Source organism: Aulonocara sp. 'chitande type north' Nkhata Bay, linkage group LG23 (genome assembly GCF_057382095.1).
Source record: "Aulonocara sp. 'chitande type north' Nkhata Bay isolate Kocher_YH1m ecotype deep benthic linkage group LG23, A_spYH_male_GT1.1, whole genome shotgun sequence".
Taxonomy (NCBI): Eukaryota; Metazoa; Chordata; class Actinopteri; order Cichliformes; family Cichlidae; genus Aulonocara; species Aulonocara sp. 'chitande type north' Nkhata Bay.
The window spans coordinates 5189366-5206208 of NC_141365.1; the positions used below are offsets into that span (position 1 = coordinate 5189366).

Below are 16843 nucleotides of genomic sequence, written 5' to 3' on the forward strand. Positions count from 1 at the left end.
AGCAGCACGCGGACTTAACAGGATCGTCTATTCAAAGAAAGATGACTCCCTCCGCAAGGAAAACACAAGCCTTGAGGCGAAGCGCTATCGCGATAGAATTTGTACATTTAACGGTATATTAGGAATGGCTATATATAAGATTTAAAAAAAATACGTTTTTGATTTTTTAAACCCAAGGTTTGTGTTGTATTTTGAAAAGTTTGTGGTCGTTTTGTCAGATATGTTGAGAAGTTGACACAGTAAAAGATCTTCGGCTCTCAATTATCTCTGCTACGTAGTTGATCTTCTGCAAGAGAGGACTTTTGACGTAGACGAGCCGACAACGGAGGGTAAACTTTCAGGAGAAAAGTACACAGGGTTGGCGATGTATCCACTGGGGGTGAAATCGTATGTATGATTCACTTCTATACTTTCTGTTCGACCTGTGGTGTATTCACAACAGCATGGGAATATTACGGAGCCCCGCAGAACACTTAGCATGACTACATACATTTTATTATTTTTAAAAAGCACTTTTGTCATAGAACACTGAAAGTGAATATGGCAAAAATATTTAGAAAAGCATCCATCAGCATTATCAGTAAGTGATTAAACAGTACAGTCAAGATGCAGGTCGTTTACACCCAACTTTCATAGCCAAATTTTATATATATGTTTTGTATAAATAGCATTATATTCTCAGTCTACTAACTTACTGCGAACTCATTTTACATTTTAACCAAATAACAGCTTAAATTTTCTGTGCTGCAGGTACCTTATGACGTTTTGTTGTATTAGGTTGTGTCAGTGGCTGCTAATGAGTGGTGTGTTATTCAGAGCAGGATTTGTTCCACTTGTATATGTAAATTCATGAGGTAAATCCGTTGACTCTTGAAATACAGAGAAAAAAAATGTGTGAATTAAATTGGAATTGGTATCATTTGTAGAATGAAAGTGGAAGTAAGAGTTTGAGGAAATAACATGAACACTTTAATTTTATACATGACACTCAAGTGTTTTGCCAGGGAAAATGGGGAACAGAAAATACCGAGAAAGGCTACTGCATCTGTCAACATGCATCGATTACATCTGGTTTATCAGTAACTTTTTATACTCTAGCAAACAACCACTGCAGTGGTCATGTAGCAGCTTTCTCACAGCCTGACACAGGTAAGATCCATGCTTCTTTCTAACTTTAAGATTGCAAATGTGTCAGTCGCATGCCTGTATAATCTATTATCTTGTTACTATTGTTCTGAATGAATTGGGCTGTAGTTTGTTTACTGTAGTTGTTCTAGAGTTGGTGTTGGATAAATGCCATGGTCTCCAGGTTCTCCAGATTCTCTGAAGCGCTGTAGAAATCCCGTGAATTACAGACCTTTCTTCAGCTTTTTGGCATGACAGAGTGTTGGGTTAGACACAATATATTTCTAGAAACTTGTTTTGGGGAATAGGTTTTCCTTCTGTCTTCTGTGTCAGTATCCTTTTTACTACTGTACCTGTTTACATGATTCGACTGAAAATCATCGTTTAACTCGCTTTATGTTTCTCACAGAGAATCCTGACTCCTGATGCGTACCTTCTGTTGCCTTTGTGTAAGACGGAGGAATGCAGTTGTGAGAGAGAAGCAGGAAAGAGGTTGAACGGGGGAAAGGGAAAAAGAGAGAGCAGCTAAAAGGATCTTGCTGAGATGGCTGATTGTTCTCTTGGGAGACGGTTGGGAGGGAGATGGGAAGGGAATTCAGGCAGATGGAATAGGGTGGATGTTTTTAGAGATGTAGTCCCTTAGGAGAGTGGCTGCATTGTTTTCTTTGTGAAGTCTTTGCCTATAACCAGGATCAATTATAAGCATACATCAAATCATACAAAATTCACTTTAACTAAATGGACAGGAAATTTTCTGATATTCATCAACATCCAAACTCAATACCCTAAATATTTTAACTTTATATCTCAATTTAGCTAGTTCTAGAGCTTTGTTCTTCTGTTGCTGTACATTTGTGTTATTTGTTTTTATGCGATTTACAGTAGTGTTGGTTACTTTTTGAACATGTGAATTTAAATTAAGGACATTATTTTGTGTTAGTTATCAAAATGCAGAGACAGTTGAAATACAGAAGGCATAGATAAAAAATAAACAGAAAATCCATAGATAAGAAAAATTCCAAATGATAATGAACTGACAATGGATGGGCAAGATGCTTCGGATGTTTCCAGCCTCTCGCCCAGTGTTAGCTGGGATCCCAGCTGGTTAAGTGGTTAAGTGGATGGATATATCGTTTTATTTCAGTCATATTTTTACCATCTTAAAAGCAATGCAGCCTTTTTTATAATCTTAATATCACTGTTTTTTTTTATTGTCGGAGGTCAAATGCTGGCATAGAGTTCATTTGAGGAGTAGATTCCAAAATGTAATGATTACTGGCTCCAATTACTGCCTTGCTGAATGTACTTTATGTAGAAACACAGGTGCTCTGTAGTGTCAATGTGTACGTGTGTCTGGGAGCCGGGTGGTTCAGGCAGATGTGTTTTGGCTAATACAGTCTGAGAGCAGCTGGGCAGGGCTAATAGACCAATGACATCATCCAAAGAGAGAGAGAAGAGAGAGAACAAGACTGGGAGCACAGCTTGCCTAAGGCAGGGAGAGGGAGCGGGGCAGCTCAGTGAGGAGAGCAGCATGAGAGCGGGACAGTGTGTGTGTGTGAACGGGAGAGGACCAGACAGCATTCAGTTGACTTTGACAAGGATATAAGACCAACAAGATTTTCCTGCTAGTTTTCTCCTCCTCCTTCTTTGCACCTTTCCCCCTCCCCTTCCCCCCTTTCCCCTTTTTCTTCCATCCTGTGGCAGTTATCCCCACTCACAGGTCCTGCTTCAGGCGGCTACTCCGGGCATGCTCCTTAAGCCAAAGTATGACCGCTTTCGCAATGAGTCTGTGACCTCCTCCGACGACCTAATGCAGAGCTTAGCCATGAGCGGCAAAGTTGTGGCCACACCAGTGGTTCCCTCCTCCACGCCAAGCCTTCCTCTGCCTCCTTTGCCTCCCCTGGATCCCAGTGCCAGGTCCTCCTCTTCTGCTGGGGCTATGGCCTTGGCCGACTCTCCTTGCCTGGATGGGGAACAAGATGCCACGACAACCTTCTGCATGCTCATTCCTAAGATGCCTCAGTGGAAATTCTCCAACTCCCTGCTTAGCCGGAGTCCATCCAACTCCAGTTCCAGCTCCAATTCTAGCAAGGACTCGGGCAAGACAGCGGCAGCTACTTCCCAGGCCTCTGTCACGTCTTCTTCATCATCACACAGGCCTGGTGGTGGAGCCTCAGCCAGTGGCCCAGTGGCGAGCCTTGCAGCAGTGCTTAACTCCTGTGACCCGGTGTGTGTCACTCCTTGTTCCCTACAGGCCATTCGGGGGCAGCGAGCAGTAGCAGCGGCAAATTCTGCCAGTCCAGGGGGGCACGTATTTGGAGCCGCAGAGGTCATGGCGAGCCCCGGTGGCTCCAGCAACTTCAGATCGGGAATGACGCGCAGCACAAGGGTCGAAGGCATGTGGCTTGGGGGAGAGGACTTCAACCAGAAGGGCAGCTTCATCCACAAACCCTCTCAAGGCTGGCTGCACCCTGACAAGAAGATAGTAGGACAAGGAGCGTCCTACATTGTCAGGGTAAGCTAGCTGGCACTTTTTTATTTTCTTCAAAGAAATAAAAAACAACCAAAGGAAATATGCAGTAACTTTTTTCAGGTGCTCATCAATGAGTAAAGAGAACAAGATAATTGCAGAATATTAAATATATGACCCCACTTAAATATTCTCTGTCTGACTGCACAGAAGACAAAAGGACACCTCACTATCAGGCAGTTTGTTATGCAGCTCATGTGGGAAGACTGGGGAACACATAATTTAATCCAGATAGATGGCTGAGCGTTGCTCATTGGGAGACAGCATGCAGGCGTCAGGGTGGAGAGAGATAAACCATGAAATTATGTGTACAGACTGTAGAAAGGATTGTGGTTCAGCTGCACTGTTTACCAAAGGTAGAATTTATCATACTGTACTTAAACAATGAGAATCTGTATTTATAGAGCTTGTAACTTAGGTCTGATTGTAAGCTCCCACTGCAAGCTTGTGGGAGTGGTTGCTCTTTGTTTTGTTTCGGGATTGTTTACGTTCTTGTGTGCAATGAATTATTATGATTTTACCCATAAAATGTTATTTACAGCATCTCAGCATAGTCGATACCAAATGTTTATTTCATTATCATGAAAATATGCTCAATAAAGCTTTTTTATTATTCTGTAAATTTGTATCAAAATAAACTGATACATATAGAAATGAATGTGATCATTTCAAATGATATAGATAAATCTGAGTTTCAAAGAAATCTTGTTCTCAATCCGAGCTCGCTGTGTTTACAAAGGGCTACCAGCCTGAGCAGAATGCTCGATGTCCCCTCAGCAATCCCCCATAACTGTTCACCTCTGCCCCTGTGCTCTCCTCCTCCTCAAACTAATGACATGACTCTTGATTAGCCCAGACTGGGGCCCAAGCACGCTTTCTAATAACATTATACAGGCACCATTCATTCCCATATTCAATTACATTTAATCACAGTCATTTGCATCATATGATGTGGAAGAGGATGGTTGGATCTGTATGGGAGCAGTCCAAATGTCGATTACATATGAGCTCTCACAGCCAGGAAGGGCTTTCTGAAATGGATAACAAGTGCTCTTTTCATATCTGACTCATAATCATATTAATGATGGGACCAGGCTTTTAACAGCTTGTTGTTGTCATCAGAAAATGCCCTCTGACTATTGCAGATGACCTGAAAGAGCCAGTGTTTGAACGTGTTTCACGCCTCTTAACGTAGTACTTCAGGAGACATGTATGTGCAGCATGCATTTCAATGGGAAATCTATGCAGGGAGGCGTAGTCTCTGCATGTATTAGTGTCAGAGTGATGGTTGATTTCTGCTGCACCTTGCCATTTTTAAGCAGCACGGCCACTATGCTGAGCGACTCTCATTCTCTCACTCACATATTCATACATATCCACTCCTCTGCTGGGAAAGACACAAATCAGATTTTTAGCAATGCTCTTACTCGCTCTCTCTCCCTCTCTCTCGCTGCATAGCCACGTCGAGATCTGTGTCTGGCCTGCATCTGCCGCCTCTGCTAGTCAGGATTTTGCACCGACCATCAAAACACCGCTTCTGCTAAATCATTTGCAGAGAGAGAGACAAACTGTTTCTATTTTATGTTTTTCACTTATTTCACTATCAAAGCGAAGCATAAATATTTGCAATGTGATTGCCTGTTGCTAATTGATGCAGTTTCTAGAAGGGTCCGTAGACTTGAGTTGTTGTAATTTTACTGTCATATATTTTTGAATATGCTCTGCGTAGTGTGCAGTTAACCAGGAATAGAGAGTAACTAATCACATACTTTTATCTGATCATCCTTTACTACATGGCTGTTGTTTTGTTGTAAAATCTGATCACATTGGCTAATAAACTTCTTTTGGAAATCTTTTACAGTGACAAACGATATAATTTGGCAATTATTTATGTCAAAGGCAGCCGCTACAGCAAAACACGGCTAAAGAGGACATGCTAATGTTATTAAATTTCTAAGGAATGTGTCTTGGAAAGTCTACGTCCCTGTAGTCATAGCAATAGTGTGCAAGAGACTTGGCCAAAAGGACAAGAGTGCAGATAGGGTGATAGAAGTAGGGATGTTGCATCAGTAGATTGAGTTTGTGACAATGGAAGCATTGGCAGAGAGAGGGAAAGAAAAAAGAGAGGGACAATTTCTCTGATGGAAGACGTCCCTCATGTCCAAATCTTGTTAGTGAGCTCGTTATGTTCTCTGGCTCAGAGGTCCCACTCTGTTTCTCTCTCCGTCTCTCCAAATAAGTTTCACAAAGAGCTGTGCTTTACATCCCCAATGCAATGTGCTGCATTTAAGATGAGTGTCACATGTTTTTAAGGAGGCTGCGATTCAATCAGTGTAGCAAAAAACACAGGAAAAAATGTTAATTATTAATATTCAATGTTGCATCTGTTGTTTTTACGTATTCATGGGTTTATTTACCTATGCAGCAGGAATGTGGTAGATGGTAGAAGCTTTTTTAAATGAGTTATTATCTCCGAGTTGGTTTTTAGAGACTGATTATGGCAGGCAAACAAATGCCAAGCAATTCGTTCACCACTTCATCTTTTCATGATAACCACACAGATATGCAAATAAGATGTAGAGGGCGTACTCACATGCTGATTGTTTACGCAAACACACTCACATCCCCCAGAGGGCTGAGAAGCTGCAGTTTATCCATGATTTGGAGCTCTGAGTGCTGCTAATCTAGTCACAGTGCCATTAGCACCCCAACCTGACAGGCATTAGGAAGCTGCTCAGCTGGGACCTTCCCACTGGAGGACACTACATTAATGGGCTATATGGGGATTTGATTTAGATTACTGTTGAAAGTAATCACATGTACCAACAGAGTATAGTCTATTGTGAACGTAACATCTCTTTCTGGAAGTGTTGTGGTGTAGTTAAAAATACAAACTTAATTTAAATGCAGCGCATGTTTATAGTTCTGTATTTTTGAATAGTTTCATTCAATTATCTTTTCAGATCATAAAACATATTTGAACATATCATGAGTTTATTTTTAAATTAAAAATAAGGTATTTAACTTAGATTTTAATGATTTTTCTCCCTTTGGTTTTTTCTTTACAGTACATGGGATGCATTGAGGTGCTGAAATCAATGCGATCCCTGGACTTCACCACACGCACTCAAGTGACAAGGTAAGCTGGTAACCGTCATATTTGACAGTGTAGATGTGTAGTATTAATTGAAGTGTGAAGAGTTTTTTTTAAATATATATATATATATACTATATATAAATACTTTTGCTTTAGCATGGCCAATAGATTTACACTTGTCACATTAGTCTTTTTTGATCAAGAGCCACAACTTTGAATTTCAAGTTTACGTTGCAGTGGAGCTGTCCAATAACTCATGCACTTGCAAGAACTACATGCATGAAGACAGCAGTTATAGTGTGGGACTGTTAAGAGATAAACAGAGCTGCTGTATTTGTGTTCACTGGCATCAAAGGCAGAAGGTTACACATTAAACTATGCCTCAGGGCCTTACTATGTCTGTGTCTTGGTGTTTTTATGCCCTACACGTCATGTTATTGTTATAAAAACAGGGTTTTTTGCAGTCCTCAACCTCATGGGAGAAGTCCTTTTCCCCACTCCCTCCCTGTCTGCCTCGCTCTCTGTCTCTCACCCTCTCCTCTCTCCTGCACAATCGATCGGCAGTAATCTGAGCCCACCGTGCATCCGAGGCTTAAGTGCAGGGGGGAGGAGGTAGCAGAGATGGAGTGATGGAGAGGGAGATCTATTATTGATGATGTTCGTTAATGACTGTAGAAAGCTGCAGTGGTCCCCATGAACGCACCCTGCTGGATAATGTCTGCGGCTGTAACTTCTTGAGGGGGGAGGAGGAGGAGGAGGAGGAGGAGGAAGATGTCCAAAACAAAGCAGCAAAACAAAATGTTTGCACTGGGAGTAGCCATAGAGAGTAAGATGGCTATGTCTGGTCTTGTTTTTATGTGACTGACTGAGTCATGATTATTTCCAGCAATGATGAATGTTTTTTGTTTGCATTCCTGTCGTGGTTGATTTTAAAGTCCCATTTAAGTGTGTTTACCCCTCGGTCAAGGTCAGAGGGGCCCTTTTCACCTAGTAGCTCACATAAGGCATTTTTTAAAAATTCAAAATAGGTTCAAGTCCTCCATGATGCTAACAACACAAGGCTTTTGTTCCTGGGTCTTTCCTTACTTTGTTTGCCAAAGTCGTGATATGTGTGTATGTGAATTGCTGGATATCATTTAAAGGCAGCACAGTAAGGGCTTACATATCCATTCAGAACAGGCCATTCTTCAGCTTCCTGACTTATACACAACTTGATTTAGTCCTGGAAGACCACAACGAAACAGTCAGTAGCTTCCAGTATTTCAAAAATGTAATTCAGCTCCAGGATTTAAAGAAGGTGCTTTCTCTTAACAGTCCTCTCTGTGTTTTTTGCCGTTTAACTGCAAAATGAGTGAAACGAGGTGCAGCATTTTATTGTAGTCGAAAACAACAGCTCATCTCTCCCCCCCTCCTCTGTCTCCTCCTCCTCCTCCCTCTGCTCTCTCATCAGCATGAGTCATTCGAACATTGTGGTGTTTTTCAAAAATCCCTGAGAAGACTTTTACTCGAGATGGGGCCCGGGACGCTGCTTTTTAAATATTTACGAGCCACTTGATAGGGGCAGCTAGGTTCTTGATTGTTCCCACTGTCCCCTGGCAGAGAGCGTGTGAGCTCCCGCCTCAAATCCACTTTATGGCTCAGCCGTGCCATCATGCTCACACAGGGACAGACCCTTTAAATGCCCATTAGGCAGTCATTCCCAGGAGTTATATCAGTTTTATCGCCAACTTGTAACAAATGTGCAGGGAGAATTGCACTGCAGAAAATAAATGCTAATGCTAATGCCCTAAAGAGGTCTTATACACTATTTACTTTTTATTTTCTTCATCTGATGCTGTTTATTCTCCCATACTTTGGGAATTTAAATTCCCAAATTATTCATCAACAGATGAATGCTGTTATTGTTTTCTTTCTCGGGTTAACATTTCCAACATTAATGGATAAGAATGTTGTGACTTTCTTATCTATTTTCGTGACCTTTGAACTACGATTTGCCTACGACCTATGGGCTTGTTTGGAGGAAGGGAAAACGTCTGTTCATGTTTAACCTAACGTTTTCCATTGCTGTGGGGTGGCGTTTTGTGTTGTGACTCAGTTTTCTGTATTTTTGCACAGACAACACAAGTCCATATGATTTATACGTTATATAATATTATTATTATTACAAATGGCTGATAATCAGTGACCAGTATATTCGTCTTTAGTCTGATCTGAAATCTTTCTTCATGTTTCTCTTTAGGGAAGCCATCAACAGACTGTGCGAAGCTGTGCCAGGTGGAAAGGGGGCTTGGAGGAAGAAGGTTAACAGTAATTTATAATTCTAACATACATGCAGTACTTTTGACAAGCAGTCAATAGTAATTTTATATACACACAACAAAGGGTAGAAAGGACTGCTGCTGCTCCATGCGGCTGTTTTTCTGGTAACTAATATACAGTATGACATTTTTATCTGTATCTACAACTGAAGCTATATAACTGTAATTTTCATCGTATCCTTTATTTTGTAGGTTCCAAACAAAGCTCTGCAGTCAGTCATGGGGAAGAGTAACCTACGATTTGCAGGCATGAGCATCGCAGTCAATATTTCCATCGATGGTATTAATCTGCTCATTCCTACCACACGACAGGTTAGCTGATACTTAATTAAGGTGGCGAATGTACTTGCATGACCACAATGTGATTAAGACCTTTATAATGTGCCAGCTATTATTTTTGCATTTTTCTTTATTCCTATAGCTTAGCTTTACATTGACGTTAGCATATTTTCTCTTAACTGTTAATCACTGGGTAAAATATGTGCGAAATCACTGATGAGATAAAAAAAAATTCTTTGTTGGAAGTTTGTAGTGAACAATTTTACACTCCTATGTGAATATTATAAATAAATACCACTTTTGTGAGGTACAGAGTCAAACCTTTAACCTTTAATTGGGACTTTGCCCAGTTGTCCATTATGTGTAGATACAACAGGTTCATCGCTGGATTTAGGTGCCTTTTTTATGCTTGAATGAGTAATAGGCCAGAGTTAGGTGGCTAAACAAACAAACAAAAACATGAAAACAGTTAAAAAGCAGCCAATGTCCAAAGAAAAACTTTGAAAGATTTTCAGAAAACCTGGAGGGCTGTTGCTCAAGACCACTTTATAAGAATTCAAAGAAATTTTAGCTCCTTGGAAGCAAAATATGAAGAAATGAGGGGTGGGTCAAAACTTTTACACAGTACTGTACATTCATTGACAAAATAACGAATGGCTTCCTTTCTCTTTCAGGTGATAGCTCATCATCCCTTGCAGTCCATCTCATTTGCCTCTGGGGGAGACACAGTGAGTGCAGCATTTAACATTTACTCTCCATTAAATTGTTGGAATGAACATTTTGCCTATGCAAACATGTATGACTTGAATTAATCGTTAACAGTCTCGAGCTTCAAAAATTACTGATGGCTTTGATTTATCGAGCTGATTTTCCCCCAAACTGATATGTTGCAGGACACACCTGATTATGTTGCATATGTGTCCAAAGACCCAGTGAATCAGAGAGGTATGTTCTAAAAAGGTTCCCTTTCTCCTTCCATACATTTTGCCACTAGACAAACACGTTTATTTTGTAAGGCAAAATAAGTTGCATTAGAAAATAATGTCTGTTGTCTTTTTTACTGTGGATTATAACATTACTATTGCGATATCTATAGACATTTTTTCTTAAAAATGCTTTGATTCCACCTCTAACTGTATTATGTGGTCTGTCTGTGGCTTAATTACAATTATTATGGGTTTAGGGTGGGTGAGACTGTAACAATAACAGTACAAAATCATTTAAAAACAATATTTTATTAACAATATTGATGATTTGATTTTATCATTTGCATTGTAAACATTAGTATTTCATTTTTAAACATCACAATTATTTAAAAAAAACTAAAGTATATAAAATGTGGTAATATGCCGGTGTCGTAAACCAGTATTGTTATAAAATATCAGCCTATTGCACCACAAAATATACTTTGTTGGAAATTAAATAGCTAATAAACATTGTGTTTGCTGATGTCTTAAAAAATATTAATATTTTAAAAATCCACATATGTAGAAGCCAATAAACTATTGGCTCATTGCTGTACCGGGAGTTTGAATAGCTCGTGGCAACTTTTTAACTCCTCACTCTCTCTCTCTCTTTTTCTTTCAGCATGTCATATCCTGGAGTGCTCAGATGGTTTAGCCCAAAGTGTCATCAGTACCCTCGGCCAAGCCTTCGAGCTGCAGTTCAAACAGTATCTGCACAGTCCACCAAAAACCATGACATCTGTGGAGAGGTAACAGAAAGTCCTGCCACTTCTCACGTACTTAACTGGATAAAAAAAGATGTTAAGAGTTGTTGTTACTCTCCTTAAAATCAGTGACATCGGTGAAGCGGTGGGATAGTGACTCATAAATTATCCCAACGTGTCAAATAGAAAAATCTAGTATGTTGACTTCATGTAACAAAAGCACCAAAAAACACTTCAGTTTAAGACTCCCAGGACTGTATACATCCTAAGCATTCTTACCAGCAGCTGTCAGACTCTATAATGCAGCTTAACACTCTTTTGGTCATCTTACTCACCAGCTTGTTTGTTTACTGCACATTTTATACATATCTCTGTACAATTTTTATATTTTTCTATACATATTCTGTACATTGTTACCTGTATATACCTGTATATACGAACCTCGGTTGCTTGTGTCTTCCTTTTATATTTTACTTTCACTTGCTGTAAGAGCTCTGTAACACCGAAATTTCTCATCCGTGGGATAATAAAGGTTTATTCTATTCTAAGCATCCAGCAGAAAGAGCTTAGCCACCACCAACCTGATCTAGTTTAGAGTTCTCAGATTTCTTTCTTATTTATTACAAGGAGATGTGATACTTTGTTCTTGTATTTCTTCAAAATCAGAGATGCTACCGCAGCGATGCCACTGCAGTCACCAGAATAAGTCCAGACAAGCAGTTTGTTTCTTCCTGGTTTCAAATAAACATCTTCTCAATTTCGGATGTGGAGATGTTACTTGATCAGAACAAATCAATTTAACAACGCTGATTTCCTCCTCAAATTAATGCTGTAGCGTTAACATCATTATAGAAATGAATACATAATCATATTTGGAAGTCGTGGTTAAAATACAGTTTTTTGCTGTCTTTATTTGGACATGTAGTTCTGTTGTCAGACTTACACTCACAGTATATTTCTCCTTAGGTCTGCCAGGACAGAAGAACCAATTTGGAGGGATGATGAGGACTTCTCTGAGCCGGATTACTATAACCGTATTCCAGGGAAGGAGCCTCCTGTTGGAGGTGTGGTAGACTCCAGACTCAGGCCCAGTGGAACCCTCATTGGTCACATGCACACTCAACCACAGAGCAAGACAGCAGCTCAGGTGAGTGTCCTGACATGGCTATAGAAATACTGTTAAATCAGGCTCTGCATGTTGTAGCTCTACTGTAGCTGAATCCAGTTTTGAGGTAATTGCATATTGTGTATTTATATTTTTCTATTTGTACGGTGTATTTCTGCTTCTCCAAATTTCATCGAGAAGACCTCCGGTGCATTTTTGTGTAAAACTGTAAAACCTGCATGCTTGCACTACAGACTAAACTAAAACATCTGGTCATTATCATGAAGTATTGGATTAATGTTTCGAACAGAACTCTCTGACATCTCCCTCGTGAACTGGTGACTGATGTGTTTTCATGCTCCTGCCTCATATTGTTACATGGAATTAAAGCATAGGATCATGAAAATATACTCCATAACTGTGCCTGCAGCATAATTGCCTAAGACAAATACGATTACACGAAGAGCCTTGGGTTCTCTGTAGCCTATCAGGTGAAAGGACCCATTGCCCCCTTTGTTGCAACTTGTTCACAACAGGGTGACATGCTGCAGCTAATGTTTCAAATAGAGTGCTTCGAAACTACATTATGCAGGGACACGAGATGAGAGTTCTTGGTTATACAGATCCAGATGTATTTAGGTTGTGTTCTTGTGGTGTGATTATGTGTTAGCAGATGAGCTCACCAGCCAGGAGAGATCAAGCATCTCACCAGCCTGGTCAGCTGTGTTATGAGCTTCACTGGGACACGGAGACAACCTGCAGCTCAGGTGAGACATCCTGTGGCAGGGAGCAGCTGTAACAGCTAAAACATTGTGACCTTTTAGATTAGTTTTTATAATACAGTTGTTATATAGAGGTGATGTACTTAACTGGGGGGATTTCAAACAGGTTTTTAAATGAAGGATTTTTTTTTTTTTAAATATATGAGTTGCAACGTTTTCTAGTCACATACTAAACAATGAGGATTGTCAGATTTGTTTTGTGTATATATTTATGTTAAATTGTCTCTGAAGGAGGTTAGTTGTTTTTTTTCCATCCTTATTGTATTACAAAGCTAATCATCACAGTTCTCATTGCCTGAGGGAGCTCAGCGTTTGCCCTCTTAATTAACAGAAATAGGATCTTGGCATTTTTAATAAGGCCCCCTTCATACTTCATATTGTTTATCATCTTTAACTAGACTGATGCTAGGAGGATGATCAAGATAGGTACGACAATTAACTTTTTCCTTTCAAAAATATAGAAAATAATAGTTAGACTTTTAGTAGTTGGAAATTTTAAGTGACATTTTGTGATTTTTTTTTCTTTTATATAATCAGTTGTTTCCGTTAGCAGCAAACAGTGCTGTAGCACGGGGCAGAAACTAGTGAATGAAACGCATTTTGTGCGCACCTTTCTGTCTTAGGTCTGACATCAGATGGTTATTTGTGCGCTGACGGTCAGCCTCCAGGCAGCAGAGACTATGAGGAGCATCAATATGTCAACACCCAGAGTCTGGAAAACCTGGATTCACTCACTCAGGGTCCTGATGGGCACAGAGGCACCAGGGCACCAGAGAGTCCCAAAAAGGATCTCTTTGACATGAGTAAGTCCCTGCCTATGACATCTTCGGACATATATATAACAGAACGACAGCCAGACTTTCTCTCAAATGTTTGATTCCCACCAGATTCCCTTTTTGACACCGTCCTTTTACGATTATCCACGGATCTTTTACTAGTTAGGCAGACCACTACACTATGAGGAAACAACAAAACCTTGTGAAACATCTCAAGCGCCTTTGTCGTCTCTGTAGGGCCCTTTGAGGATGCCCTGAAACTCCATGAGGCCTGTGGTGTTGGGTCCACTATATCTGGAGGCTCTGGTGCTGAGGGAGGAGTGGGAGGTGGTCGGGTGTTGGAGGATCAGTGGCCCAGCCCTCCACGACGCAGAGCCCCCGTTGCTCCAAATGAGGAGCAGCTTCGCCGTGAGCCCTGGTACCACAGCCGGATGAGCCGGCGAGACGCAGAAAAACTCCTGAGCCGGGACGGAGATTTTCTGGTAAGGGAGAGCACTACCAATCCTGGCCAGTATGTGCTAAGCGGCCTGCACCGTGGCCTCCCTAAACACTTACTGCTAGTGGACCCTGAAGGAGTGGTGAGTCTCTTAAGAAGTAGTTTCAATAAATCACACTGCTTATTTGTTTTGTTATGAAGTTACACTGGTGTACTCCTTTTGTTTTGCTTTTCCCTTCAAAAAAAAGGTCCGGACCAAAGACATGTTATTTGAGAGCATAACCCACCTCGTCTCGTTTCACCTGAAGAATGAGCTGCCTATTGTAGCAGCAGAGAGTGAGCTTCATCTCAAACGGGGTGTGAGGAGGAAGCAGTGAATTACCTGGACCTGTGTGGGACTGTAAGATAGCAGTATACACTATGGACTTTTCAAACCAGATACATGAATAATTTAAGGGATTATAATGCAGACGTAAAGCAAGGAGTGCATGCTAACATTATCATTTTAAAAAGCATTGCTATTTCTTTACATTGTTGAGGTGTTCAATTTGTCTTTAACTGCAAAGGGGAGGTTCACATTTTAGCATGTAGATTATTTAGATTCACACACTTGGTTACAATAGATCTAAGTAGAAATAATGTAGTATTTCTTTCTCTCTCGTTCTACAGTGCTAAATTCCTATGTGCCCATACAAATCACATAAAAACTGAATCTAGGACTCATTATGGGATGATTTTTCAACGGGAAGAAAGAATATCAGCAATACTTTCTTTCCATGGACAATCCTTCTAAGGAGTCTGCAGTATCTGATATATCCCTGTACTCCTGCTTGTTGACTACCAGGATAAACCAAATTTCCCTCATCTGTCATAAACTCCTCAGCATGCAGTTATTAAGCTAACAAACCAACCAGGATCCACAGTCTGTGCTGTGCCCGAGCTGGATAATCACCAACCGAGGTCAAAAATTAAACTGACAACCTGTCTGGAGAGGAGCCAACCTCAGGAAATCACAAAAGGATTTAATGCACAGTGAAGAAAAGCCTGTAATTGTGAAGTGCTTCCTTTAAACCACAACTTGCATGACTAGTAAGTCACAGGTTATTCAAATCAACCAGTTGTGGGAATCACCAGAACAAACTGTCACTAATTTTCTGGTGCACCAAAAAATTCAAAACAAGATGTCCAGTTCGTCCAGTAGTTCATCTCGGTACAAATGCAGGAAATGAAAATTCTGCAACTGTTTAGAATGTAAAGACTGTTAAATGCTCATGTTCAAGGTCTGCAGTATCTGAATTTATAACAGCCACAAAGCCTTTATTGTTTCTCTGAGCTATTTTAAGCCTCACATGCATCAAAAAAAGCATAATCATGATACACCGATTAGCCCCAACATTAAAACCACTGACAGGTGAAGCGCACATCACTGATTTACCTGGGAAACATTGGGTCCTGGCATTCAAGTGGAGGCTATCTCGAGACATCAACCACATAAACAAGTTCCAAGTAACAGCAACCTCAAGTGCTTTCCTCAGGAACAGTTGCAGAACATGACAAACAGTGCAAGCTGTTGAAACAGCCCGCCTCCCTGCAGGTTCTGTTTTCGGCCACAAGATGGGCCAGAACAAGCCAATCCACTGCACCGACTCCATGCAAAGAGCTAGACAACACGGCGCACCCCAAAACATCACCTGTCGCTGCACCGATCGGTCAGAGCCGTTTAGGTGGAACAAGCGGGATCTACACAATGGATGCTTTTAATGTGGCTTTAGTGTATTTATCAGTGCAGTGGAGATCGATACATTGTCCTGACTGAGAAGTTTGATCACATTTGCTATTAAATCTGCTATTTGTGCTGTTTGTAAGGGCTGTTCATTATTTTAGGAAGTCATGTGTGGTAAAAACTCCTCCGCATTAATGCTCAGTATAGCCATGCCCGTTCTCCCCAGCCTCCCCCACTTCAGTGCCTTAATAACTACACTGACAGGCGTTTGTGTCAGCGTGTATATAATGTGCATTTATGCTCTTGTTGCAAAAGAACAGTTTTCTTGCCACGCCAATGAGTAAATGAACAAACTTCAGGATGATTCAAAGTTGTGTACATGTAAACAGTAATGGAAGCTGCTCTTGTTTTGGGGTGAATGAGTAATACTGTCTATGATGGTCTTAAATGTTATCGTCTTATATGTGTGTCCCTCAGAGTTTTTAAGTCAGAGGTCAGTCATAGACATGTTAAAGAAGGAGCTTAATTTTTCCCAGCTCAGGGAAGTGCATCACTTTATTGTCCTTATTCCCTGTCTGTACATTTTACTGACTTGCTGGGTTTTTTTTTTTGCTCCACAGCGTTTCATTCCCAGTTTTGACACTGTAATACTTTAAAATTATTTTGTCTGCTTTCTGCCCTTTTCCCCCTCTCTGTTCTTGGCTACTTAAGTTTAATCAGGCCCTCCTTTGTTCTTAGCCTCATAAATGCACATAAAGATGAGGTAAACTTCAACAGTTTTTTTGCGAGATCCAGATCATTGTCATTCTTTTGTATCTCCCCTCAGGAATTTCCTGGACCTTTTCTTCTATGATTAACTGACTGACCTTTTGTTAATAAAATGTATTAAAAAAAAGGTGGGTTGTCATTTGTGAGCATAAGTTTAACCATCTAACCAACAAGCAAAAGATCCATGTTTAGATCCCACCTAATAGGGCACAAATCCCACTGGGGTTGTGTTAGG

General features: G+C 40.6%; 1 protein-coding gene across 10 annotated transcripts; it reads left to right on the forward strand.

Moving 5' to 3' along the window:
• The first annotated feature begins 13 nt into the window (after nt 1-13).
• Nucleotides 14-16748, forward strand: shc2 (SHC (Src homology 2 domain containing) transforming protein 2). 10 transcript variants are annotated; one of them, XM_086281994.1, is made up of 15 exons: nt 14-387; nt 1099-1149; nt 2830-3640; nt 6724-6794; nt 8992-9052; nt 9263-9382; nt 10024-10077; nt 10243-10294; nt 10937-11063; nt 11985-12165; nt 12794-12890; nt 13529-13708; nt 13919-14259; nt 14366-14517; nt 14787-16748. In XM_086281994.1, exons 3-14 carry the CDS (start codon nt 2873-2875, stop codon nt 14492-14494), a joined length of 2181 nt encoding a protein of 726 aa, XP_086138120.1. In that variant the 5' UTR covers nt 14-387; nt 1099-1149; nt 2830-2872; the 3' UTR covers nt 14495-14517; nt 14787-16748. The 10 variants fall into 10 exon arrangements, with proteins under 10 accessions (XP_086138120.1, XP_086138119.1, XP_086138118.1 ...); XM_086281997.1 differs by having other exon boundaries at nt 29-387; nt 3380-3640; nt 14787-16747; XM_086281993.1 differs by having other exon boundaries at nt 14-1149.
• Nucleotides 16749-16843: the final 95 nt, after the last annotated feature.